At 34.7% G+C, this 27090-nt stretch overlaps 1 protein-coding gene across 23 annotated transcripts in view; it reads left to right on the top strand.

Moving 5' to 3' along the window:
* ADGRL2 (adhesion G protein-coupled receptor L2) overlaps positions 1-27090 on the top strand; it is a 312721-nt gene that overhangs the window by 269911 nt on the left and 15720 nt on the right. For 13 of the 23 annotated variants that reach the window (XM_070746224.1, XM_070746217.1, XM_070746222.1 and 10 more), the window contains 8 exons: positions 1702-1824; positions 2576-2781; positions 4065-4238; positions 6839-7048; positions 9362-9582; positions 13082-13148; positions 22304-22395; positions 24487-24655. In XM_070746224.1, coding sequence (XP_070602325.1) covers positions 1702-1824; positions 2576-2781; positions 4065-4238; positions 6839-7048; positions 9362-9582; positions 13082-13148; positions 22304-22395; positions 24487-24655 — 1262 coding nt within the window. Of the gene's footprint in view, positions 1-1701; positions 1825-2575; positions 2782-4064; positions 4239-6838; positions 7049-9361; positions 9583-13081; positions 13149-22303; positions 22396-23418; positions 23464-24486; positions 24656-27090 lie in introns of all 23 variants that reach the window. The other 10 variants (XM_070746215.1, XM_070746219.1, XM_070746216.1 and 7 more) reach the window with 1 other exon arrangement.

Consider the following 27090-nt stretch of genomic DNA (forward strand, 5'->3'; position numbering starts at 1 on the left):
GACCCACACATAAATTGTTTGAAACTTAACAGGAAGTTCTGTGCATTTCATCATTAGTGATGCTTGGCACAATTATCTTGGGTGAGAATGAGATGCCCCAGATTCTGTTCCAATTAGCTATTGCTTAACTAGTCAGGATGGTCATAAATTAGTCGATTCAGCAGGTGCATGTAGAAACCTGATCCAGCAGGAGACATGTCTTCTATAATACCTTACTTGCCTAGCAGTAACTTTTGTCCAGCATGGGAACCTGTACAGGGAACGTTTTTTTCTGCATGCTAATTTACCTTGCTTACTTTAGATGATAATAGAGTTATATCTTTCCTTCTTCAGCGTCCACATGTTAGGGTGCTTTCGTCATTGGATTGCACCATTGTAATCAAACGATGAAAGAGTGTCCAGAATGGCATTCCAAGAATGGGTGGAGCTTACGTTGGCACAATGTTGCCTTCGTAATTTGCCTATTCTTGACATGCAGATACTCTCCTTCCGTCTCAGCGGGAAGATTCTGCTTGCTTGCTTCCCATTTAATTAGTGAAAATACCAAGGTATTAAATTCAGAACATTATACTGTGTGTGTATGTGTGAAGGAAAGAAAGAAGTAATAAACCATGCATAGTTCAATAAAATACCCCTGCTAAATTTTTCACAAGTCTCTGTGGGGAACATTGGTTGACCTCAATTAATAGTACATTTTGTGTGGGTGTGGAAATCTTTATAATAAATTGTACCATTATTCCTGTCGGACTTTAAATATATTCCTTTTAATGTTTTCTTTTTAATTAAATGTTATCCTTCCTTTCTTTGAAGAAACTCAGAGTAATATACATTGTTGTGCTTCCATATCTTTACAATGATCTTGTGAAGCAGTTTAGGCCATAGTAGCTTATCTGGTGCATGGAGTGAAAATTTTAACAGGGTGCTTCTTAGTTTTGTCCAAGTTATTTAACTGTACTATCCTACAATATCTATCTATTAAATAAATAGTACTAATAAATATGAAGATATTTGTTTTTTCAACTGCTGGTAGAACGCACATCGTAAAAATGTATGTAAAACAACTGCATTAGTCTCATAGTCACAAATTTCTTCCAAGTAAAATACAGTACTCAGATTTTTTAAATGATATATTTGAAACTCGCAGGTTGGTTTTCATGTCTTCTGTATTGTTCTTTTCATGGCATCTGCATTCAGGTTAATTAAACTTTAAAGAAAAAGTATTCCACGAAGCTGAAAGTATTCATGTACATCTGTCATGTATAAACAAAGACAGTCCAACACACGCCCAAAAAACCCAGGCAAATTTGACCACATTATTTTTTTCACCTGAAAATGAGATGGGCAGGTTATTAACTTAAAACAACAACAACCTGGCCATCAAAACTACACGGCTATGGATAAAACATGTAACAGTGATACCCATTGTCATCGGGGCACTTAGTAGCATGTCAAAGCATTTTAAAAATTAAATTTAAAAAATTGCAGCTTCCTGAAATAACACCAGCAGAACTGCAAAAAAACTGTGCTACTTGGAACATCATATATCTTAAGAGGATATTTGGTTGATGCGTAGGACGCTGGCAACAACCCGTATCAACCATCAGCACCGGTCAATGATATTTGGGACATATTTTAAAATGTTCCGTTGACTGAGTTTCATATTTAATAATAATATAATACTTTCTGTTATGTTCTATCCAGTCCTGGAAGTTGCAGTACTCAGCACAGAAGGGCAAGTGCAGGACTTAAAATTTCCTCAGGGCAATGCCGGCGGCAACTCCATCCAGCTATCTTCGAATACTGTGAAGCAGAACAGCAGAAATGGTATGTCTTGATCAAATGAGTTATTTTCCACCCTGATAGGAGCCTTTACCATTTCTTGAATTAAAGCCCCCTTGACAGAATTAAAAATGGATCATCCTTTGTACCCTTTGACTACCATTTTTCCTTGGAATCCATGATTCCTCAGTGCAGATAGTGTGGTTAGAAAACTGAAGTGGAAAAAGCTGTGGAACTTGGTGCACTTTCAAGTCAATATAATGCACGGGAGCACGGAGCGATGCCAGGGGGGTGCGTGAACCCATGGAATGTGTTCTTTTCCCCCCGCAGGGAGTAGGGTTTTTTTTTGCATCAAACAAAAGCACAGAGCACAGAGTAGGAGATATGAAGCCTATATCACAAACCATTAAGAGACACCATGGAAAAATATTTAACAGGGTTGAAAAGAAAGGACAGAGGCGGAGATAATGAGACAAACATAAGTCTCCTGAAAGCTAAGATGAGGAAATATGATGAAGCGTATGTAGTGCTTGGCTTCACTGAGACGACCAGTGTGTTTACTGTCTAAACATGTTGGCAGCGGACAGCATGAAGCCAAATAAATTAAGGTATCACTTAAACACATTGCACCCCAATCATGCTGATAAGCCGCTTTTTTTTTTCAACTGTGCTGAATGTTGCAAACAATCGTCCCGGCAGAGAGTTGGGGGTGTGCAAAATGTTTAGTTCTTCCCAGAGGGGGCATAACAGAAAATAACGGAGAAACAATGATATAATGGAAGGTTTCTGTTTCCAGGGTTAGCAAAGCTGGTGTTCATCATTTATAAAAGCTTGGGCCGGTTTCTTAGTACCGAAAATGCAACCATCAAGCTAGGAACTGAGTTTGCTGGCAGGAACAGTACCATCGCTGTGAATTCTGATGTCATTGCCGCCTCCATCAATAAGGAGTCCAGTCGTGTCTATTTGACCGATCCCGTTCTTTTCACCCTGGCACACATCGATGTAAGTTATGAAAATGAATTAATTGGAAGGTTATAAAATCAGCAAGAGCAAAAAGCTGATGGGATGGAGGCGATCTTTCCATTTGAATTTTAAATATCGGAAGGTCAGAGGCATAGGTTTATTTAAGTCTGCAAACATAAAATTAAATGAGCCTGGTTCAGTGATTATTAGAACTTAAGTGTATTCTTAATGAAAGCTAATTCAGTAATCAACATGAAAATGTAAATGTCTCTAATTTGTTCCTAAGTGAAAATTAACTCTTACCTTAGCAGCAGGGCAGAAAACACGGGCTTTTACAATTTTGCTTGCTTAATGTAGCAAAATTTAAATAGCACTTAGAGCATTTTGCTCTAATTTTGTACTATCTTCTGGAGCCCATTTACCAAACGCTCAAGAAGGTTTTCTTCAATAGGGCAAACTTCTTTTCTTTGAATTAGGTTGACACTGTCACACTCGTAAAAGACTCTGCTGGTCATGTCAAAATGCTGTTGATTGTCCAGGTTAGGATTTTCCATTTACCTAAAGCGATAGATTGGAAAAGCCAATAAAAAGAAATAAATGTATCTCCTTTCATTTTTTCTGAGATGTTTTCAGTGCAATTTAATCTGGGCAATTTAATCTTTTGTTCTTTTATAACTGATTAAAATGGAGACTGCTTAATTCTAAATTATCGAAAAAGTCTGTCTTAAGAAATTTACCTGTTTCAACTGCTAAAAGATGGAAATCAAATACAGTAGTACCTCTAGATACGAGCTGCTCCACATGCGAGTATTCCAAGTTACGAACCGCGACGCGAGCGAAATTTCTGTTCATCACCCGAGCTCAAATTCAGGATAAGAGCTGAGCTTCCGTTAGGTGGCGCAAGAATCTCCTTGCTTCCGGTTATCTCGGCGCAAAAAACAAAGGCATTCGTTCGAGATGCGAGTTGATCGACTTACGAGCTCGGGTCTGGACCAAATTAAACTCGTATGTCGAGGTACCACTGTAGCCAGAAGTCATCAATGTAAGCACCAAACTACAAGTAGACAATTTTAGTTGCAGGAAATTAAATTCTTAGTAATGCCGGTGGTACAGCATGCCTATAACTAAATCGCTAGTTTGTCCTATACAGTCTGTTAGTTATTTCTTTTATTATCTTATTTTGGCACCAACTGTATACCTTTTCTCCTGTGTCAGCTTAATTTGCTACGATACAAAGGGTTGTATTAGATTTAAATAAACTGTCTATAGGCAGCATTCATATGCATATAATTGTATTTTTTTCCCATTCTGATGTCTCACAGTCCAAGAATTACTTCAATGCTAATTGTTCCTTCTGGAACTATTCAGAGCGGACTATGATGGGATATTGGTCAACTCAAGGCTGCAAGCTGATTGACACAAATAAAACACATACCACGTGTGCATGTAGCCACCTAACTAATTTTGCAATTCTCATGGCTCATAGGGGAATTGTGGTAAGTAATCCTGACAAATAATGTACAGCAATTTGAAAACCCAGTGAAACTCCTGGTCTGTAGAACTACCCAGTGATAACATAATCTTACATTACACTCGTCTGTAGTCTTTGTATTTCAAAGTTCAGATATTACACAGACCTTGGAGGAGGGAGTAAGAGAGAAAGGGAATTGAATGTGGTCACAAGAAATAAATCTGTGTTATATTTTCAATACATCTATAATAATCTAGTTATCATCAGATGGCATACCAATACCAATAAAGTATTCTATTCCATAAAGAATTTATCTTATTTGGCACACAGTTTCTTCCCATACAGAACCCTTTAACATTTAACCCCAATGAAGGCAGAAAAATAACAACAACAACAATAATAGTAATAGTAATAATAATTTATTAGATTTGTATGCCGCCCCTCTCCAAAAACTCGGGGCAGCATACAAATCTAATAAACTATTATTAACATAAAATATGTCTTCCTATTCTATTTTCCTAAAAGCCAACAGAGAGGTAGAAAATTTTATTGCCATAGGAATGCCATTGTAGAGTGTTAATGCCATCCCAGATAAGCAATGCCTTCTATTCTGAGCCCTATTCATCTATCAGACATGTGAGATTTAAAAGCAATTGCTCCTAGTGCTGGTCTCCAACAAATATGGCCAAACAGGCCTATATAATCAAGCCAATTGGCCCAATAGCTATTCTTTTGTGACCCAAATTACTTTTAATTTAACAGAACAATCCTTTCCCTTCTAAAACTTGCTCATGCTTGATCAATTTTAGGGGTGTCAAACTCGTGACGACATGTTGTCACATAACATATTTCAACTTTGCCCCCTTTGCTAAAATGGGGGTGGTCATGGCCAGCATGTGATGCATCTGGAGAGCAGGCCGTGAGTTTGACACTCCTAATTTAGCAGGTTAGGCTGATTCTGCTTCAAACTGGTGATTCTGCAAATACTAGGGCTCTTTATGCCATGAAGTATAGCACCTTAACTTGTCGTTGCAACTGGTTTAGGCCTTCCAGAATTGTTGATTTTGCCATTACACCAGGAACCAATAAATTTACAAACCAATGTATTTCAAGCTGCCTTCAAGGGCATCCCCATGTAAAACCCTGGATGATAATCTGATGAATTATTGTACCTAGGTCCTCTTTAAGAATGCAACTGGCACACCAGCCAAAGTTGGACAAAGATCCCTTTCCATAACCTCCACCTATTATTCCAGAATGAGCCATGAATCCATAAAGACTCCAGATCCCAAATCATCTCCTTCATGCATAGTGTGTGCCCATCAAGAGATAGAGTTGTGCATTAACAGAGAGCCCTGATGTGCAAATGGCAACTTGGTTTTGCTTGGATTCAGCTTCATTCAATTCTCTTTCATCCAAGCTGTTATAACCTGCAGGTCCCAGAAGACGACACCAACAGCATCTCACTCACAATCTGGGGTGGCAATGTGAAGTTCACTGTAATTAACATAGTAATTATATCATACCCACTAGCCTTTATGTAAACCTTAAAGAAAAAGAGAAGTTCTTGTTAACTCACATATCAGAGGCCATCAGGCTGATTTTTCATCCCCTGCTAGATACTATTGTGAAAATAACGGTAAAATATTGCTCTTCTTTGACTGGTTAGGTTTGGTCATAAATAGCAACAATTTTGAAACCGTAATTTATTGACTAAGCCAGTGGTTCTCAACCTTCCTAATGCCATGATGACCCTTTAATACAGTTCCTCGTGTTGTGGTGATCCCCCAACCATAAAATTATTTTTGTTGCTACTTCATAACTGTAATTTTGCTACTGTTATGTAAATATCTGATAGGCAGGATGTATTTTCATTGTTACAAATTGAACATAATTAAAGCATAGTGATTAATCACAAAAACAATATTTAATTATATATTGTGAAGTATTCATTTCTAATAAATATGTGTTTTCCAATGGTCTAAGGCGACCCCTGTGAAAGGATCATTCGCTCCCCAAAGGGATTGCAACCCATAGGTTGAGAACTGCTGGACTAAACTAATACTGAATTCATACCTATACAACCTTAAGTCATGAACTATGGTTTGCAAAGCACTAAAACAAGCTTCACATCAATTATGAATCATAATGGCTTGTTGTGATGTGATGTGCAGACCTGGCCAGTAATATCTTTTTCTTAACTGGAATGTTTAAAATATGTACTTTATTTTATTTAAGGATAGTACATTTTAATTAAAAAAAATCATTGTACTTCAACCTGTTTTGGCATGATAAACAATACACTCAAACAATTTCCCAAAATGTGTCTTTTCAGTTTAATATTTATATTATTTATTTTACCATCACAGTTATCAGTTATTTCATAATGAACAGATTGCAAATTATTTTAGGGACAGAGCAAGCGATAGGTTGGGCTACCTCGTTTCTCTTCATTGTCAAGTGCAAATTTGCACATCCAATGAAAAACAAATTTGTCTTTTTACCAACTAGAAACTGTTGTGTAAAACAAAATCCTGAGTCCTTAGTGTTAGATGTAAACCTGATATTTTACTTGTCCATTAGTCGGTAATGACACTAATTTTATTTCATCTTCATTACTTCCAGTACAAAAATGGAATGCATGGCTTACTCCTCACTGTCATCACCTGGGTAGGAATTGTCATCTCCCTCGTCTGCCTGGCAATTTGCATCTTTACTTTCTGCTTCTTCCGTGGCCTTCAAAGTGATCGAAACACAATTCACAAGAACCTTTGCATTAACCTCCTCATTGCCGAATTCATTTTCCTAATAGGCATCGATAAAACCGAATATAAGGTAAGCCCTCCAGACTTGTATACATTTTATTTTAAAAAGTCTTTATTTTGTAAACCCCGTCTCTCCTCCAAACTGGAAGATCAAGCAAGCAACAATAGAAAAACAAAACACGCTCAGCAGTAATAAAACTGTGGTGAAATTAATTGGGTTTAGGACCCATTCCCGACCATCTGGAACCAGCTCCCACCAGATATCAGAGTTGCCCCACCCTCCTTGCCTTTCACAAGCTCCTTAAAACCCACCTCTGTTGTCAGGCATGGGGGAATTGAAATTTTCCCTTCTCCCTAGGCTTATAGAATTTATACATGGTATGCTTGTTTGCAGCCCTAATTACTGGAGCCCCACCCAAACACTTATTTAAAGGTCTCTTTTTAGATTGCTTTTTAATATTGGATTAGTTACATTGTTTTCTTTATTGTTGTTAGCCGCCCCGAGTCTTCGGAGAGGGGCGGCATACAAATCTAATAAATAAATAAATAAAATAAATCAATATTCATAAATATTATAAACTTCATAGAAACAAGTTGAAACAGAGATTTAAATTATTTTCGGAGAGAAAGGGAGCCAGCATTCTTCAATAGAACAACAGTTTTATTTTTTAGTACTGGTTCTGTAACTGTATTCAACACCACAGCCCAGGAAGGGGCTGCATAGCCCAGGAATGGGCTGTCTAGATGTTCTCGTACCAGAAGGATTAATATCTTTAAAAGATAATTATTTATTTTTAAGCAGTGTTGTCCACATTTAAGTCATGTTAAAATTATAGCTATTTAATTAACCACTCTCTGGCATGATATAGGAGATAAAAAGTACTGCAACAGAAACTGTTGACTGAAAGACCTTAGGCAGGCACATTATTCTGATTTAGGGTCATGCATATGTATTTATTAAGAGACACAAATTCTGCATGCGCAAATGGCAAGCATTGCAATAATCATTCATACTAGCATACAGCTCCTTGTAAAAGTTCCATGGTCCTCTAACAATGAAGTATGACTCAAGCTGAATAAAATAACATTTATAGGAATAAAATAGAAGCGGTGCTGCAGGTAGGTGTGAAACCAAAGCAGTACAGGCTTAAATCCCCGTTAGAGATTTTGTGGTAGAGGTAGTCTTCAACTTAAAACCACAACTGAGCCTGCCATTTCAGCCCTAAGCCACGCCGGTCATTAAACATGTTGTCATGTAACTGTGCCCAATTTTATGTCCTTTTTTGCATCAGTTGTTAAGTGAATCACCACAGCCATTAAACACAGTGGTTTCTTAAAGAATCCATTGTCTGTGATATTATTTCCCCCACCCCGCAGAAATTGGAAATAAATGGCATCGTAAAACATTGTAAATTACTGTGATTGTGACTGTGGAACAGCTGTAAATGAGGGCCGGTTACAAAGCATCCAAAATGGTAATGTGACAGAGAGGGGCTGTCAGAACTTTCAATCCGAATTGTAAATATCCCTAGGGAGGTCTCCTAACTTTGAACCATCACTAAATGAATGGTCGCAAGTCAGGGACTATCTATACAGAGTTGTATCTTCTTGGCATTGTATAGGTGCATTACATATCTAAATGATGTAATAAGGCAAAAAAAAATTATATAGTTATTTTTTAAGTTTTAAAGAAAATTCCCTTCTCCATCAAAATAGGTATCTTTTATTACCTTCACTTTTCATGATGGAAAATCTAAATTTCAAGACCTGAGACATAATTTCAACTTTTCTAAAATAAGCTTTCCTCGAGTTTAAGGGTTAGGATTAGGGTTTAAGTATTTCGTTCTCAGCCTGGTTAGTGATATGGCACTTCGTCTTACATAGACAAGAAAAGAAAAATATTGAATACGAAAGGAAATGGAATTCCTTGCAATGGTGTATTCTTTTCCCCCCCCCTTCTTCAACAGAAGTTATAAATAATACATTTAACCGCAGTGTTTCTTTATCTTTCTGTACCAAATCATTTGCAGTATAAGCCTTGCAGCAGACTGTTAAGATTTCCGTACCCAAAATTAATAGGCTGCTTTCCATACTTGATATTCCATTACACTGAATAATGTGAGCAGGCACACATTTTCCATATCTTAACTTACAGAGTGCAACAAAGGACAGGGTACAGCTACCGAGAACACACAGGCGTTTAACCATGCTGAATAGAAACTTCTGATTTGGAGAGGTTGTCTCAGCCTGAAGTTGTGTGTAGTAGACTCTTTCTAAAATTCAAGCACTGGGTTGGGACCACCTTATTTGAAATTGTCAGTCTACACAAGAAAGGTGGAAGAAGTTGTTAAGTTTGCATTTGATTGTTTCTGTTTCTTTGCAGATTGCGTGCCCCATATTTGCAGGCCTCTTACATTTTTTCTTCCTGGCAGCCTTTGCCTGGATGTGCCTAGAAGGGGTTCAACTGTATCTTATGCTAGTAGAAGTGTTTGAAAGTGAATATTCCAGGAAGAAGTACTATTATGTTGCTGGCTATCTCTTTCCTGCAACTGTTGTTGGTGTTTCAGCAGCTATTGACTATACAAGCTATGGAGCAAAAAATGCGTAAGTACAGTATATATACCTAGTATCTAATATTTTGGGGTTATTTTACTGAGTGTGCTAGCTACCAGTCAGAAAACCAAGCCTTCTGAAATAAATGATGAATGAAACACAACAAGTAAAAGAATATCTGAAGACATTATTAGTAGGAAATGTTAATGTGTTTTTATTTCAATCCTTTATCATTTTTTATAGAATAGAATAGAATTTTTATTGGCCAAGTGTGATTGGACACACAAGGAATTTGTCTTGGTGCATATGCTTTCAGCGTCCATAAAATAAGATATACATTTGTCAAGAATCATGTGGTACAACACTTAATGATTGTCATAGGGGTCAAATAAGCAATGAAGAAGCAATATTAATAAAAAATCTTAGGATACAAGCAACAAGTTACAGTCATACAGTCAACATGGGAGAAAATGGGTGATAGGAATGATGAGAAAAACTAGTAGAATAGAAGTGCAGATTTAGTAGAAAGTCTGACAGTGTTGAGGGAATTATTTGTTTAGTAGAGTGATGGCGTTTGGGAAAAAACTGTTCTTGTGTCTAGTTGTCTTGGTGTGCAGTGCTCTGCAGCGGCGTTTTGAGGGTAGTAGTTGCACCAATTTGTGTCCAGGATGTGAGGGGTCAGTAAATATTTTCCCCACCCCCTTTTTGACTCGTGCAGTATACACTCCAGATTGTAAATAATGGCATTATTTTACTTTTCACATTAAAAAAATATGGCTAGAATGATTAGAGAAGAAAGTGTCTACGGAGGTTCTCAGTCATCCAAGTCATGGTTGTCCCAAAGGTGCTTTTTTCAGGAGGCAACTGGACTGTCTGTTTTTTCTTTGAAGAAGTTTCGCTTCTCATCCAAGAATCTTCTTTGCTTTTGGCTGAAGAATAAATCTGAAGGATTTATATTCCTTGCAGACAGCTGGTCATTTGCATTCTTTTAGAGAATCATTGAGGCCACCTTGAGGTTTATCTGTGTCATCAGGGTTACCTGAGTGGTGCAAATGGGTGTGGAGCCTTCTTGGAAGTATTGAAAGGTCTCTGTTGTACAGTCTTGTTCTTGGATGAGAAGCGAAACATCTTCAAAGAAAAACCAGAAAGTCCAGTTGCCTCTTGAAAAAGCATCTTTGAAAAGGAATCTTTGTTTCTTGAAGGGGAAGCTTTGAAGACAACAATTCTTTTGAAATCGAATTTGGGTCAGTCACCGGGACCAGAGATTTACTCTTCCAAACTTTCAGAGTTATGCTGAAGCCCATCTTAAGGGATTATTCTTTTTACTGGAAAACATTAGTCTGTTCTGCGAGTCGTGTTTATGTAGTGCCTTCCTATTGATTGATTTGTACATTGATAACTGGCGATCGGCTGTAGTTTGCTTGTGCTTCCAAGCCCTTGGTGCCTAATTATTTGATAAGCTGGTGATAAGAGTTAACTGATAAGAGGCCAGTATCCAGGCTTCAATCATTTCCTTGCCTATCTTTGTACCTAGATGGCCAACTATTTTTCTTGCCGTGAAATTAAATATGTGTCCTTTATTCATTGCAATGTGAAGCTATCAATGAAAACTTAGGAGCCGAGGGTTTGGCAGCATAAGGAAACGACAACATTGTTTCCATCAACGCCATCCATCAACATACCAAACAGCCCAACGCACATTTCCATTAGAGAGAGGATGGGCTCCAGCACAAGTCCAAAAACTTTGAAGATTACATCTCTGGTCCCAGTGACTAACCCAAATTTAAATCTTGCATCATTATCCTGGGACATGTATATTTGCCTTCATTCACAGCAAATCTTGGTTACTTTTATTTATAGTCCCATTTGCATGAAAGAATAAGTATGGGGAATTTTGTTGAAATTAAATTATATTATTACAAAATATAATACCTTAGTTTTAACTTTTTAAAAAGTAGATATAATTGTTCAGTTGGTCTTCTGATAAAATATCCTCTGAACAATGATAGCTGAGTATTTCAACATAACATTTTTATTTGGTTATAGTTTATCAAGTGATATTCTGTTTATAAAATAGAGTATTCCATAAAGTTATAAAAGATAGATACAAGATATTGAGGATTTATATAACTAATAGTGCTTGCTTTGTCCATTTATTAAATATTTACAGCACGGTCAGATATTGTTTAATATAAGATGTCTGCTTAATTTTGCTGTTGATTAAAGACAAATAAAAGTGATTCATTAGGGAGCTACTTGAAATATATATATAAATGAACCATTAAATGAATTGAGTCTTCATAGCCAGTGCTTAATTTAGTTTAATGCTAATTCCTTTTAATTGTTGAATATACAATTGGGAATGGTGGATTTTCTATTGGTAGTGCATTTTTTGGTGAAAAAGGAGGATGTCTAATTATTTTCTAAATTTCTGATAGGTATGTGATGATCAGACAATAAAGCGGAATTAAGCTTGATTCCTTATGATTGAACAGACATATTCATATTGTTTTCATGGCAAAAGTGAAATGAGAGAGGGGTTGGGTTTTTTTACTTCCTAGTTTAGTTTTCAGCTTGCGGATTTTATAATACTCACCCTTCCTAGTCAGGTCTGATCTTGCTTGGTATTTTATTTTTAATCAACCAAGCTTACTAAGATATACATCTTGCTATAGTTAAACAATAGATTAAATAGCACAGTAGCAAATTTTAAGGCACAGTGCAGCAGGGACATGGACCACATGTGTGTCAGAAGAACAATAATTGGTCCTTGCGTGGAAATTAAACCCATCTACCATATTGTTTATTAATTTAATTTTTCAGCATGTTCTTTATTTTTTTGCTATCAACCCTCAGCTTGATTTAATAGAACAAAAAGTATGGACAGGAAGTGAGTAGCAAATAAATCACGGCAAAAAAAGGATTTATGTATTGTGTGTTGAGGTTAGATAGATTCTAGTGCTCAGGAACATGAATAGAAGTGTGGAAAATGCTGCAAATCTTTTGTTGTTGTTATTATTATTATTATTGTTATTATTATTATTGTGCTGTGATTCCTATTTTGGATAAATTTGAAAAAAAAAGAGTTGATAATCAACACAAAAATATATGCATAACGAGGTTGCATAAAATATATGTGTTTACCTATAATTTAATGTTGTTCAGATTTGCACACAAAGAATGGTTTATGAACAAACATGTAACTTATTTCCACTAGAAGAACAGAGTGGGGGGAGGGAGATGTTTGGATGGATGGATGGATGGATGGATGGATGGATGGATGGGGGGTTGTGTATTGCAGATAGTATACAGTCATTAATTATTTTCACTTTCACTGATTTGGCCAGCCTCCCCAAAATTCCAAACCTAACTTATGAAAGGATATAAGTTATTTATAAGAGTAGATTTCAAACGGATTTCCACTTAATGCTGTTACTAAAAGATGTGTCCTAAACACGAAGTCAGTGAAAGTTAGTTTTTTGCAGTTTTCATTTTTTGTGTGTGTGTTCATGGACTATTTTTGTCCCCCCCCCCCTCTTTTCTAAAACAGTTGCTGGCTCAAGGTGGACAACTATTTTATCTGGAGTTTTATTGGGCCTGTTACCTTCATTATTCTGGTAAGAATATGACCTTTTTCATTTTAGTTTTTCTCACAGATTAATTTGATATGTCGTATTTTTTGTTATTAGATTATAATATTTCTTTATTAAAAAATACCAATTGTAAATTAACCCCAAAAATGGTCAATTTTCAGGGATATTGTGGCTATGTTTGAAATGAATTAGGGTCCCTCAATGCATATCTGTTGTATAAAGACAGCAGCATTGCTATATAAATTATAAATGTGAACATTAATTCCTGCATGTCTCTATTACCCTTTTGGATGATACCTTTTGGATTTCTAATATTTTGTGAACTATGAACGCTATTCATCCACTTTAAGCACAGGAAACAGATATTTGACTTTTAGCACAGTTAACCTTTAGCACAGTTAACATCCAAGACTCCTGGCCTCTACCAGCTTCCATATGGAACCATTAAGATGGTTTAACTCATAACATTAATTGATTCAGTTGATTTCCAGTAGGCTCTTAGAAAAATGTCCAGTGATTCAGTGGACACATCTGGAATATGAAGACAGTAATGAACTTCTTAGGATCACTCTTAAGCAACTTCTTGACTATTTATCCAAGTGGGCTCCTTGTTTTACTGAATAGAAACAGGAGATAAACAACCTAAGAACATTCCTAGATCAACAAATGTAAATGATGAAAAGTATAGATAATGTTTATGTCTATGACCTTGGATGAAATCCCAGCAAGATGGAAGTAATACTGGCAAAAACATTTCCTAATTCCATAAGCTGAACTTCAGTTGAATGATCTGGCCCATTATTTAAGAGTTGTCCTAGGCTCGATTCTCTCCAAATCTTTTATAAGACTCAAGTAAAGACTAGACAAAAAAAAAAGTGAACCTGCTTTGCTAGTTTTTAAGTCTGCTATCATTTCAGGAGTTTACACCTTTTTTTAATATGTGCTTTCTAACTACTGTAGCCACCTGTTGGTGTCAGATCCCTTTAGCTTTAAGAGATTAACTTGTTATAAACAGTCTGTCATTTGCATTTAAAATTGAATTATTTAATATCTTTCTTGTTTGATGTTATTAAATATATCAACATCAGCTTTTACATTTTTATACAAAGTTAACTTATCTAGTACTCTTTGTGTGCCCTGATATTTCTCAGAAATAGAAATAGCAATGACTGAATAGGACTTTAGTTCTTTATCTTCTAAGAAAGGCTTACCAGCTTTGTAAGTACAAACATGATATATATACACATATATTCAAAAATACAGTGATTATAATAACTTAAACAAATCAAAGGAATCATATTATCCACAACAAGCGAGACAACTGAGATCAGTGATTTGGACTTAAAAACAGGAAGAGAACTAATATAACAAATAATCCAAAACAAAGGGAGGTGGACTTTTTTTTTGTTGGTTAAGAAGGAATGCACTCTTTGTGTTTGTCCAGATTTCCCCTTCCGCTGTATGTGATTAACTTATGTGAGTTAGAAGAGTCATTTGTCCATCATGATTAGTTTTTGAAAGGCACAATGTTAAAATGGGAAAGAGAGGTGGAGAAGGTCTGTTTAACTAGTCCTCTTCATGCTAATGTGGACCAAAGTGAGTGGTCTTTCCCATCAAATTAATGATAGACTGAACCAGCATATTTTTCTTTCAACATTTAGATAAGAGGCAAATCTAGGAATATCAGCAGTTAGAATTGTCTAGATTGGACAATATGGAAAAGTTGTTTATCATCGGCACATAGCATAGTATATAACAGTTGTATTTGCAGCTGCTTTTATTTGTATAACAATACAGATGGCAATTTATAACAAGGGTTAGGGCTATCACAAATAATTGCCATAATTGAGTTTGTGGTTATTATGGTATTATGGCATGAAGACTATCTTTAGTTTCATTGTTCCTAATAGAGCTCTTTTGGTAATATATTTTGTAATCTATATTGAAGAATAATTATCACATTAAGAGGCTTTCTTACTTAAAAGAGGATCCCATCTCCTATTACTATTCTTTGAATCATCTCAAGTATTACTTAATGTTAGAGAACTTGTTCTAAGTCATGATTCATGTAAGTGAGCATAGAGGACAGATGAAACAGTAAAATACACTGCACTATTCCTCATTCCCTGTTTAATGTTAAAATGTGTGACCCTCGGAGAAAAGCTTTCTTATATTCACTCTCTTCAACTTCTTTTCTTCAATGCCCATACAAAGGAATAAGCTTGCATTTGGCTCACTGACTTGACTTGTTCAACTTGGTGATATCAATGAATTGTCTTTATCCCCAACATGTTTTCAACTGCATAGCTCATTGAATGAGGTTGATCTGTACAAATTTAGTGGAGAATATTTGGTTAATATAGTCTGTTTTGTTTTTTAACTTCACATTGAAAAATAGTTTAACAAAACCACAGAAGTGTGGTATTAACAATAGGGAGTAGTAAAAAGAACACTTTCTCTGGATATACATATAATAATTAAAAATAGTATGATTAAAAATAATTCAGCATCCATTCTATCTCTTTGTCTCCTTTCTCTAAAGTATTCCTGGTTAGTACTTCTATATCAGTACATCTGTTTAATAATATGTGAATGTGTTTAAGTATGATTTATAAAAAGTGTTTATTGTTCTAAGTTCTTTGTTCAGTTTGTTCTCCTTCTCTTTCTTTCTAAAACGTTACATTTTTTCTGAGTCTTGGGCATTGCTGCAGATATTGCTGCTTGCTTCTCTACCAGGTCAGAATAGAAATCAGGGTGATGAACATTTAATCGTATTGACCATGTACAGTTAGAGTCCACTAGTATTTACCAGCCATGACATTATTATCCTGCAAATCATTTAGGCTGAGAAGTGGAAGGCCTTTGGGAACAGTATTCCCAACTTCAGAAAATATGAAACAGCAGGTAGCAATCACTGCAGAGTTCCTTGCAATAATTCTTCTCTGGCAATTGCATTGCCCTCTAATCGTCCCCACCAAAAAAAAGAAAAAAAGGAACAGTTGAATGTGAATATTGTATCCAAACAAGAGTCTTAAGCATAAATGGACAATCAACACATTTCAAGAATTTAAGATTACCATCATTATAAAAATATGGTCATGCTTGCATTATCACTTCAAAAGTTGCTGTTAGCATTTAACCATTTATTTACTTTCATATACGTATATGCCACATAGTTTTGAAAGCATAGGTTGAGAGAAATAGTGATTTGATGAAGAATATGTTAACAAAATAATCGTGGATTAGATGCTTTGGTTATTTTGTTTTTAAAAACCCTCATTATTATAGGGGGGGAAATAAAATGTATAAGTTATTGCTAATGAACATTTAGAAATTAGTTTAGAGATTTTTGTAAGGGATTAATATTAACTGCTAGTAAAAAAAAACCCCACTCTTTCATCCTATGAATATTTCACTTTTGCTATAATAATCCACTCCTTTTTAAAAAGTTTTTAATAATATAAATTAATGTCCTAGACTTAGAATATGATGAGAGACAATTAGTTGCCCAGTAACAAATATTTAGGAAGCTGGAATGTTTGTATTCCGTATGAAAGTAGTAGTCTTAAATTTAAGTCTTAAGACAGCATCAGTTTTTGTAGTTAAAGTACATGTTTATACATTTTAAAATATACAAAGGTAGAGTAATATATGTAATTCAAGAAAAATACTGTATTTAATGTGGTTTGAATAATTTTGTTTACCATACTCTAATGTTCATGGTAGGTGAACATAGAGCATAAGTAAATGCTCTATAATTGACTTTGCTATATTTATTTTTAGAAAAACTGGAATAAAAGTACTAGTATATCTATTTCTAGTGCGATAAATTTCTAAGAGGTTAATTTCTAATTTCTCCAAAATACTTTTTATAAAATAGGTCATGTATAAGCTTTTCAATTTAATTGTTTAATGTTTTTAATTTTTTTTAATTTTTTGAATATTTTAATTTTATCAAATAAATTGGCAAAATATGAATAACATACATAAACACTATAATATCTGTAAACAGTATAACACTGAAATTTAGCATGGACCTTCAAAATTTAAAAGCATGGGAGAGAGACTCCAAATTTATCTCAAACAAAAGATTCCAAAACTTGATTGGGTTACAATTAATTGCATTTTAAAATCACTTTTATATTTAAAAAATGGGATTTGTCCCTATCTATTCAGTTTTAAATGGCTGAAGTGGAATGAAATAGGAAATTAAGAATACAATTCTTATTGTTCCTATAAATTAGAAACAAAGAATTGCTGAGAAAGAGACTTTGGAGTTGGAAGGAATTCTTCCCTTTAATCTGTTGAGTTTCCTCCTGATGTTTATGTAACTCAATTACACAAAGGAGCTAAAAATACATTCTGTACTTTAAAAAAAATATAAAGTCAGTTGAATCAGTTAATTTAAAAGCAAGAGGACATTTTCATAGACAAAATAAATAGCAAGTGGTTTTTTAAATAAATTTGTTTTGTGACAAAATTTCCAAGCCAACCTTACTTTTAAATGTAAATAATAGAAAAAGTAAATAGGAATGTTTTTGTGAAAAGACATATGCTGTTAAATTGACTTTAGATAACTAAAGGATGATACATTTTCAGAATCATTTTCCACTTTTTAAAATAATAATAATTAATAATTTATTGGACTTGTATGCCGCCCCTCTCCGGAGACTTGGAGCGGCTCACAACAAATAATACAGAAATACAAATCTAATATTAAAAAACAATTATAAAAAACCCATTATAAAACAGTCATACAATCCAAACAAACCATACATGAAATGGAAAGTATTTGTCACTCCATCCCAGTCTAAATTTTTTTTAGATTTTTTAAAAATGTCTTTAGTTACAGGAAACCAAGGTTGTTATGTAAAACTCTGTGTATAAGTAATGAGTGGCAAAAAAACTATTAGTTTGCCTGAAATGATTTAATGACGCCTGGATCATGACACATCAGGAACTGTTCTTGTCATTCGTTAGCCCCATCTGCAATTTTAATAATTCATCCAGTTAAGTGAGAGTTCAGTTTTCAACTCATTTACAAGTCTTCTTCATGCTGCATGTTCCAGAGAGGAATAGGGCTTGTATGTTTAAAGAGAAGGCTTTTGAAGCTGAATTGGTAGTTTAAACAATAACAACAACAACAACAAAAACCTCCAGGGATGACAAATAGAGTCAAGAACTTGTGCAATTCAGGGAGGTTACTTCTGCATGATGTACCCATTTTTCTGTCTTATTCAATACATGTCAGGTCTTCAGCTTAGATGAAATGAATTTTAAGCCAAGATGAATGAATGATTTTTTTGCCTCTAAAATTCATCTTAGATATTTCCAAATCAGTTGATAAGCTTGCCGTTCACATTGGGCTTTGGTGAAAAAGCTTTCTGAACTTTCAGGAATTGCATCCTGAAATTTTAACAAACATTTGACAAAAAAGCTTTTATCTCATGAATAGTGAACAAACAGTTCAACAATTTATGTTTTAAGAAGGTCTCCTCAGTGCTCTTATTGTACCTGGATATTTATTGCTCTGAGGCAATAAAATACCAGACACTAAACTTTGATTTGCTGATCTAAATATGGGTAAAGTCTCTCTTATTTTGTGAACATAACTTACATTTCAAGATGCTTTATGTGATATATAGGATGCTTTATGGGTATTTTAAATTCAAGAAGCTTGGATAAAATGAGAACTATCATACATTGAACATTCCAGAATTTTCCTATAAGAAGAAGAAAGGGAAAGGCTTACAGATATATCGGCCTTATGGCCATATAAAGAATAAGATAATAACAATAATTAAATAATAATTTATTAGATTTATATGCCACCCTTCTCCAAGGATTCGGGGCGGCTCACAACAACATAAACAGTGTACAAATTCAATTTTAAAACACAATTTAAAACCCTTATAATAAAATAATCACACAACCAATGGAACCATACACCAGCCTTGACAATTGGAGTGTGTGTTAGTTTCCCCATGCTTGGCGGCAAAGATGAGTTTTTAATAACTTATGAAAGGCGAGGAGGGTGGGGGCAGTCCTAATCTCTGGGTGGAGTTGGTTCCAGAGGGCCGGGGCCACCATAGGGAAAGCTCTTCCCCTGGATCCCACCAGATGACATTGTTTAGTTGATGGGACCCGGAGAAGGCCAACTCTGTGGGACCTAATCGGCTGCTGGGATTCGTGCGGCAGAAGGTGGTCTCGGAGGTATTCTGGTCCGATGCCATGTAGGGCTTTGTAGGTCATAATCAACACTTTGAATTGTGACTGGAAATTGATCGGCAGCCAGTGCAGGCTGCGGAGTGTTGTTGAGACATGGGCATATCAGAGGAGGCCCGCGATTGCTCTCGCGGCCGCATCCTGCACGATCTGAAGTTTCCGAACACTCTTTAAAAGTAGCCCCATGTAGAGAGCGTTGCAGTAGTCGAACCTTGAGGTGATGAGGGCATGAGTGACTGTGAGCAGTGACTCCCAGTCCAAATAGGGCCGCAACTGGTGCACCAGGCAAACCTGGGCAAATGCCCTCCTCGCCACAGCTGAAAGATGGTGCTTTAATGTAGGCTGTGGATCGAGGAGGGCGCCCAAGTTACGGATCCTCTCTGAGAGGGTGAATAATTACTTCCCCAGGGTGATGGACGGACAGATGGTATTGTCCTTGGGAGGCAAAACCCACAGCTACTCCGTCTTGTCAGGGTTGAGTTTGAGCCTGTTGACACTCATCCAGACCCATCCATTATCATGTTGAGTTATTAAAATAAGATACCATTGTCAGTATGGACTAATGAACATTAGACCAGATAGATGTATTTACAACTCTATAAAATTGTGAATTTAGGTCTTCCATATAAAATTCAAACTATTTGTTTTGTAAAATGACACACAAGTAGGGGAGGGAAGGATATGAGAAAATAGCTGAGTAATAAATATAAAGCACAGTCATTTTTTAATTCTCGATGTTGGGTGAGAACGGGAATGAAAATTCAGAGATAAATTCTTCCAATTCTCATGCTTTTAAATGCCTAAATTTGAAATTTGGTTTAATAAAAAGGCTGAAACTACAACAATATGATTTCACTCCATGGGGAATGGAGTAGCTTTTGGAATAAGTGTGATTTTTTTTTCTCCTAAAGGCCTTTAATTTCCATTCCCATCTTTAAAAATTACCACAGATTATTTTTTTTAAATCCCAAAATCATTGGAAAGAGTACTGCAACTCTCAGGAATGCGTTCTGAGAGAAAGGTGTCCACTCCTATTTAAGTCGATTACCCTTTTTTAATCTTCTCATATTTCCCAATGATAAAGCAATCTGCCTGAAGTTCTTTAGCTTATAAATGTAGCCCAGGGTTCAAGTTATTCAAAAGAGGTTTATCTGCTTTCTTGCTTGGGTCCCCCCCCCCCTTTTCTGTGAATGTAAATAAATTACAGGACAAAATTATAGGCCAGTATGAGGATGTATGTGGCAAAACAAATATAACATAAAAACGCACACACCGAATTATATATTTGTGTTCAGGAACACAATATATATGGAAGTCTGGGCTCTGCCTTCTCGTTGTTATTGTTGTTGTTGTTGTTGTCATAGTTAATAATAGGAGTCAAAGGCCTTTCAGGAGACTTTGCCTCTATTCTTTCATTGTGATAATTTTAGGAATGTTGTATAAAAGCCTTGCTGATATTTGAAAGATTTCTAAGTGTTAATTTTCAGATAATGAACTTGGGTTTATTGCTTTATGTTATATTCACTAAGATACAGAGTCGAATCATCCTATGTAATATTGGTCATAGGCATATCCTCCTGGATTTATAGTACTTTTAAGATACTTTTATTTCCGCTCCAAACCCCCTCCTTCTATCATTTGCAGATTTATAATCTTTGATATAATTTCTTCCACCCATTTATTTCTTCTTTCAACAGAAGCTTCCAAATGCATCGATTAAGTTTCATTTGTTTGTTTATTGTACCCAAATTTTCAACAAGGCTGATTTATTTAGACTAATTTCATTAATTGATAGTTTACTGACATAAATAACATGAAGTAGATTATAATGCCACATATCAGGAATCCCTTCCAGGCAGCATTGAAATTTACTTACCTTTCCTACAGATTCGGAAGTGTATAAAAGTGGGGGAGGGACTAAAATTAACTTTGTGGCTATCTATGCATTAGATGAATTATTTGTAGCTGAAATTATTTGATGGTAAACTATATCACCCAACATCAGTCTAAAATGATTGCCGTGTAGTTATTTATATATTTATTTATTTATTTATCTTTCTATTCTATAGTTCATAAAATTTTGATTTTGTTATTTACTGTTACCAAATAGTGAATAACAAAATGACAAAATAGTTTTAATTGGCCAATTTTATATGGGATTCCGAAATCATTTTGAATTAAATAGATAGCTCAGGATCCATTGTGGAAACAGCAACTATACATAATTGGGAGTCAGAAGTCAACTATATATAATTTCAGTTTTCCTATTATATTTTAATTTATATTTTATTTTTTCTATAATGACTTGTTGCGGGTGTATCAGAATTGTGTTTAATTGTTACCTTGTGACACAAAAATATATTTACCCGAAAAGGAGACAATCCATGCATTTGAACACATTCCCTTCAACACATACTCAAAAGAAAAAGAAAAAAAAGGCAGAAAACAAATTGTTAGCAAAAGTTTTTAAAAATCCTGTTGCAGTTAATTTTGGATAAAACATTGTCTTACCTGCATGAGAGATTTTTTCCTTAATCATAGAGCCTTAAGCACCTTAAGTGATCAGAAGGGTAGTGTTATAGAAGCATATTTAAATACACTGGATTGTTTTTATTTATTTTTTATCATTACTATTATTGCATAATGTAACATTTTACACTAGGTATTGTATATATTATATCAATATGCTAAAACAAACCTTTAAATAAGCATTCTACCAATTTGATTTACTCTGGAAAGAATGCAAGAGGTTATCTGAAAAACATATTTGCTGGGTTTTGGGGTTTTTTTTGTTTTAAACCATTGATCTAATCTTTTATTGAAGCTACATTCCTCATGTCGCACAATAGTTTGGGGAATGATAGCTTTTCCTCTTTTTTGTTTAGTCTGGAGTATCGTCATTAATCAACCTGTTTCTTGAAGTAGTTTAATTTCATTTGTATCTGTTTTGACAGCTGAATCTTATCTTCCTGGTGATCACACTGTGCAAAATGGTGAAGCACTCAAACACTTTGAAACCAGACTCTAGCAGGTTGGAAAACATTAAGTAAGTGCTATATGTTCAGATACAAAACTGTGATTATTTGTCTGATTGTTTCAGCTGATTGAAAGCTCCCCTCCATTAGGAACACATGGCTTTGTCTCCCAGGAACCACAGATGTCAGTTTAGAAATGAACAACACCAGTCTTGCTTTAAACACATTTGTTGCTCTAAAGTTACAGACAAGGTTGAAATTAAATAACTTTTCCTTTGGCGTGGTGGTCAAAGGCGTTGGTTTGTTGCCTTCCTGAAATTCCAGGGCAGCACAGTCATTCCATTTGCATTTAAAATGCCCCTCGAAATTGCATTCCTGTCTGCATGGCTGATGTTGTTCTGCTGGGTTTGTTTTGTTAAATTATTCTCACCAGTTAGGGGGTCCTCAGCAGTTTCCCCAGTCATAACTCTGACCTCCTAAGAGAGTTTGTTCCTATTACTATGGCTTACTTGATGGTTATCTGTTCCTTTTCATGCTAATTTAACAAACTTTTTCTTTTATCATAATGCTCTCTTTTCCAGAAATTGAAGCAATGTTTAATTTAATAAAACTGACAGTGGTGGATCACTCTTTAGGGCTGAGCTAGGCAACATAAAACACTTCCAGCTTCAATCCATGCTGTTTCTGTGGTTAAAGAAATAGAAATTGATTTGAAGTTTTCTAGTTAAAAACACTTCAGTCTTGTGTTGCCTATTCCAGCTTTTTACCGTTTAAGTCATAGGGTTATTTAAGGCTAGGTTATTGTATTAGTCTGATGCTGGAGGGCTGAATATATTTTATCATAAGAAGCAAGCCTCTAATAAGTTCCAAGCAATTGTGCTGCAGACTGGGTTTTTAATTGTCTTTGAAAATAGAATGTGACAAGGGTAAATTTGCAAGATACCTAACATTGCAAACTAGATATTGCTTACCGTAGATAGGTCACAATATCAACTTCATTGCATGTTGCATGTAAAGAGAGAGAGAGAGCTAATCTTTAGCATCTCTCTCTTTTCTTCCTTTTCTTCCTCTTCTTGTCTTCTCATCTACACCAGTAATTACCGTGTTTGTGATGGCTACTATAATACGGACTTACCTGGGTAAGATAGAACCCTATATTAACAAATTTAAAGCATGACTTTTAAAAAAGAAAAGAAAAAAAAAGAAAAGAAAACTTTGAAAATTTGGACAATTTCCTGGATTGTCCCTAATTTTAATGAATCTAAATATCTAATTTGCTAAACTCTTTTCAATTCTTAAATGCCTTTATTATTTTAAATTGCTTGCATCTGCACTTTGAATTTTCTCCTTTTAACTAATTTTTGTATGAACATTTACTAAAATGCTTTTTTATTAATTTCAAATTAAATTTCTGTCTAATAATTTTGTTTCTCTTTTCTGCTTATAATGCTTTCTAGCTATGAAGATAATAAGCCATTTATCAAGTAAGATCATTAGTTAGATGTGGAATGCAATGAATAAATCCCTTTCCCCTTTTCATTCTGTGCTGTCCTCTGCAATTTCTTTCTTTCATTTTTTTTCTTTCCCCAAAACTATTCATTATGAAATCCTTTAAAGATTTTATATTGCGACTAAATCCACATACTTAACCACATTCAGTAAGACACTTTCCTATGAAAGTTAGAAGATATAGTCTTAGATTAGCAGAGTTTTTGAGCTTCTGGTTATTGGCTACTGAACTGCCATATAACCTTGTACTGTATAACTTTATTATCTGTGTATGTTATGTCAGATTTCAAGCACATTTATTAAAAAAACTGGCTTATATTAATGACTAAATATTCCTGATAAACTGCACATACACACATACATACATACAGATAAAAGGTTACAGGATCATGGATTCTATTTTTTGCATTTCAAAACAGTACTGTGCGTTTTCAGTCATGAATAAGAGAAAGGGCTCATCTACCACTGTTACTTTCACTAAAGAATAGGACTGTTTCCTTCTTTAATAGTTGAAAGGCTATTTTTTAAATGTTTGAATGCAAACCTAGCAAGAGATAACCATAGCAAGTGAAAATGTAATGCATAAGTTTGCAGTATGCTGTGATTTTTTAAAAAAACTCAGTAGTCTTACTTAATTTTATTTTATTTTTCAGGTCTTGGGCTCTGGGTGCATTTGCTCTCCTGTGTCTTCTGGGTCTAACATGGTCTTTTGGACTGCTTTACATCAACGAGGAGACTATTGTGATGGCATACCTCTTCACAGTATTTAATGCTTTCCAGGGAATGTTTATTTTCATCTTTCATTGTGCACTGCAGAAGAAAGTGAGTCATTTTCATTTATATGTGTTTATCTATAACTAAATATATACCCATAAACGTGAGAAATTATAGAGCACATTTAAAAGAAAAACTTGTTGACAAAAATGTTAATCATCAATTGTTTTATAATAGAATCAAAATATCAAGGTGAATCTTGCGTTGGGTTTTTTCCACCTCTACTTACTAAATGTTAAAAAAAGCTGTGCAAAAAATGAATTTAAGTAAAGATTGCATCTATACATTTTTTGTGTGCACAACTTGCGCATTTCTAATGAGCATTACACATTTAGCATGTAATTTATTTATTTTATTTTGTTGGAACTAAGAGCCACATAGCAAAACTCTAAATGATAAATCTTGTGGGGGTGGAATTACAGTATAATAATGTATCAGTCTTTCAGTCTTGAGGTTATTCATTAGATCACTGTGTATAAGGATTCATGAAAAATGTTTTCATCAAAAGTTGACTACCAGCAAGCTATTTAAGGAAACTGGTATGGTTCTGCTGTTGCTTTTTCCGCATAGTGTAGAAGTTGAATGTTTCTTTTATAATGCTCTGAAATATAGAAAATATTGTTGAATATAATTATCTATAAAAATAATAATGGCTGGTTCTAGCATAGACTTTAATTTCCAATAAGTTGAATGTACTATTTGCTTTTCCAAAGTAACCTGGGCACTTAATAATAGTTTCCATTTTAGGAAAAAATGCATTTTTATATCAGCAATTAGTTGTGTCAAAAATTAAATGAGAAAAAAATTATGTTTATAAATATTGAAATATAATAATACAAGAAAAAATAACCTATAAGTAAAATTTTAATCACATTGGGATTATATTTGGAGATTCTTGATTCAAAAGTATTGCATTATTTTAAGATCTTTAAAATAAAAAGACAATAACTGAGTTATTGTAATACATCACATATGTATACTTCTTATGTAAAGACTGAGAGAAGTAATCTTTTGCCTTTAAAATCAAATAAGCATGTCAGAATTTTTTATAATTTTAGTGACGTCTAATCTTTATGCTGCAACTTTTATACATATTTCTATATGCTTTTTTCCTGAAACAGGCTATCATCTATAAGGATAAATTTGCTAGAAACAAAAATTACCTTTAAAAAAATTTAAATGACAATATTGATCACTTTTTCAGAATAATATATTAGGAGTTTTTGTTTTCAAAATCATAAATGCAAAGGTGCACTATATTTATAGTGTTAATATTTTGAAACATGCTTTATCGTATTTTTATAATAAGCAAAGCCAGCACAACAAAGTCATAACAAAATGCCATTCAAGTCTAGAAAAAATAGGTGAAGTAAGTCAAGATTATTCATGCTTCCAATGTCATTCAGATTGTCATTTGAAGTTTAAAAGCCTCACTCTTTGCTACTGGATATTGTTCCACTTTTCTATATGTTGCTAATGCAGTCTTTTTATTTGGTTATTGCTTGTGATCACTAAATTGAGCAGAGAAATAAAATTGGGAAAGTGAAAACGATTATGTTTCCAATCCTGACAAGATGATAGTTCTTCTACCTCGGTTTTCAGCAAGCTGTAATTTAGAAATGATAGCAGTGGAATGTGCAGTCCAACAGAAAATGTATATTTGCCGCAGTATAAACAATTAGGCAAAATCAGCCTCGAGAGTGATATTTAGGAGACAATGAGAGATTCTGTTGGGTAGAATTCTATAGCTGTTAGCATTTTTACTTGATAGTTATGCATGTCCATGAGATATTCGTATTACTTATCATTACAGGACTTTTAGCTTTGTTTGAGTTGTTTTTCTGAACTACTAACTTGTGTTGTGCATATTCAACACAAATTTAGGTTAGTGTTATTTGGCTGTGTCTGTGTGAAAAGCTATTTGTAGAATATATTTGAATGGAAAGTTCTCCATCAAAAGGATTAGTAGTCAGGGTAGGGAATGTTGGCTCTTCTATGACATGTGGACTTCAACTCCCAGAATTCCTGAGCTAACATGATTGGCTCAGGAATTCTGGGAGTTGAAGTCCACAAGACATAGAAGAGCCAACTTTGCCTACCCCTGGACTAGTACAACTGGCCCACCCTTCTTCCTTGGCATTGCATACATGGGACCCTTCTGGTCTGGACATTTGGGAACACAGTAATATTTGTTAATCTCTCTCACACACATATATCATTTTTGTAGCCGACAAACTATATTCTATATGTGTAACATATTTTTGCTCCTCCTGTCTCAGCTTCTGGCTATAAAAAGTAACTGTCTTTAATGGTCGGTGGACGGGATGAGTAGCAAAAAGGAAGCAGTATGCTCCCTCCCATATCTGGGTATACCAGGGTGATTTGACAGGCAGGCTGCCCAGGTTCAAATTCCAGTAAGGGTAAGAATAGCTGATGAGAGTAAAATATCTTGAAATAGATCTATACTAGTCTCCCTTTTCATT

The sequence above is a fragment of the Erythrolamprus reginae genome, chromosome 3 (genome assembly GCF_031021105.1).
Source record: "Erythrolamprus reginae isolate rEryReg1 chromosome 3, rEryReg1.hap1, whole genome shotgun sequence".
NCBI lineage: Eukaryota > Metazoa > Chordata > Lepidosauria > Squamata > Dipsadidae > Erythrolamprus > Erythrolamprus reginae.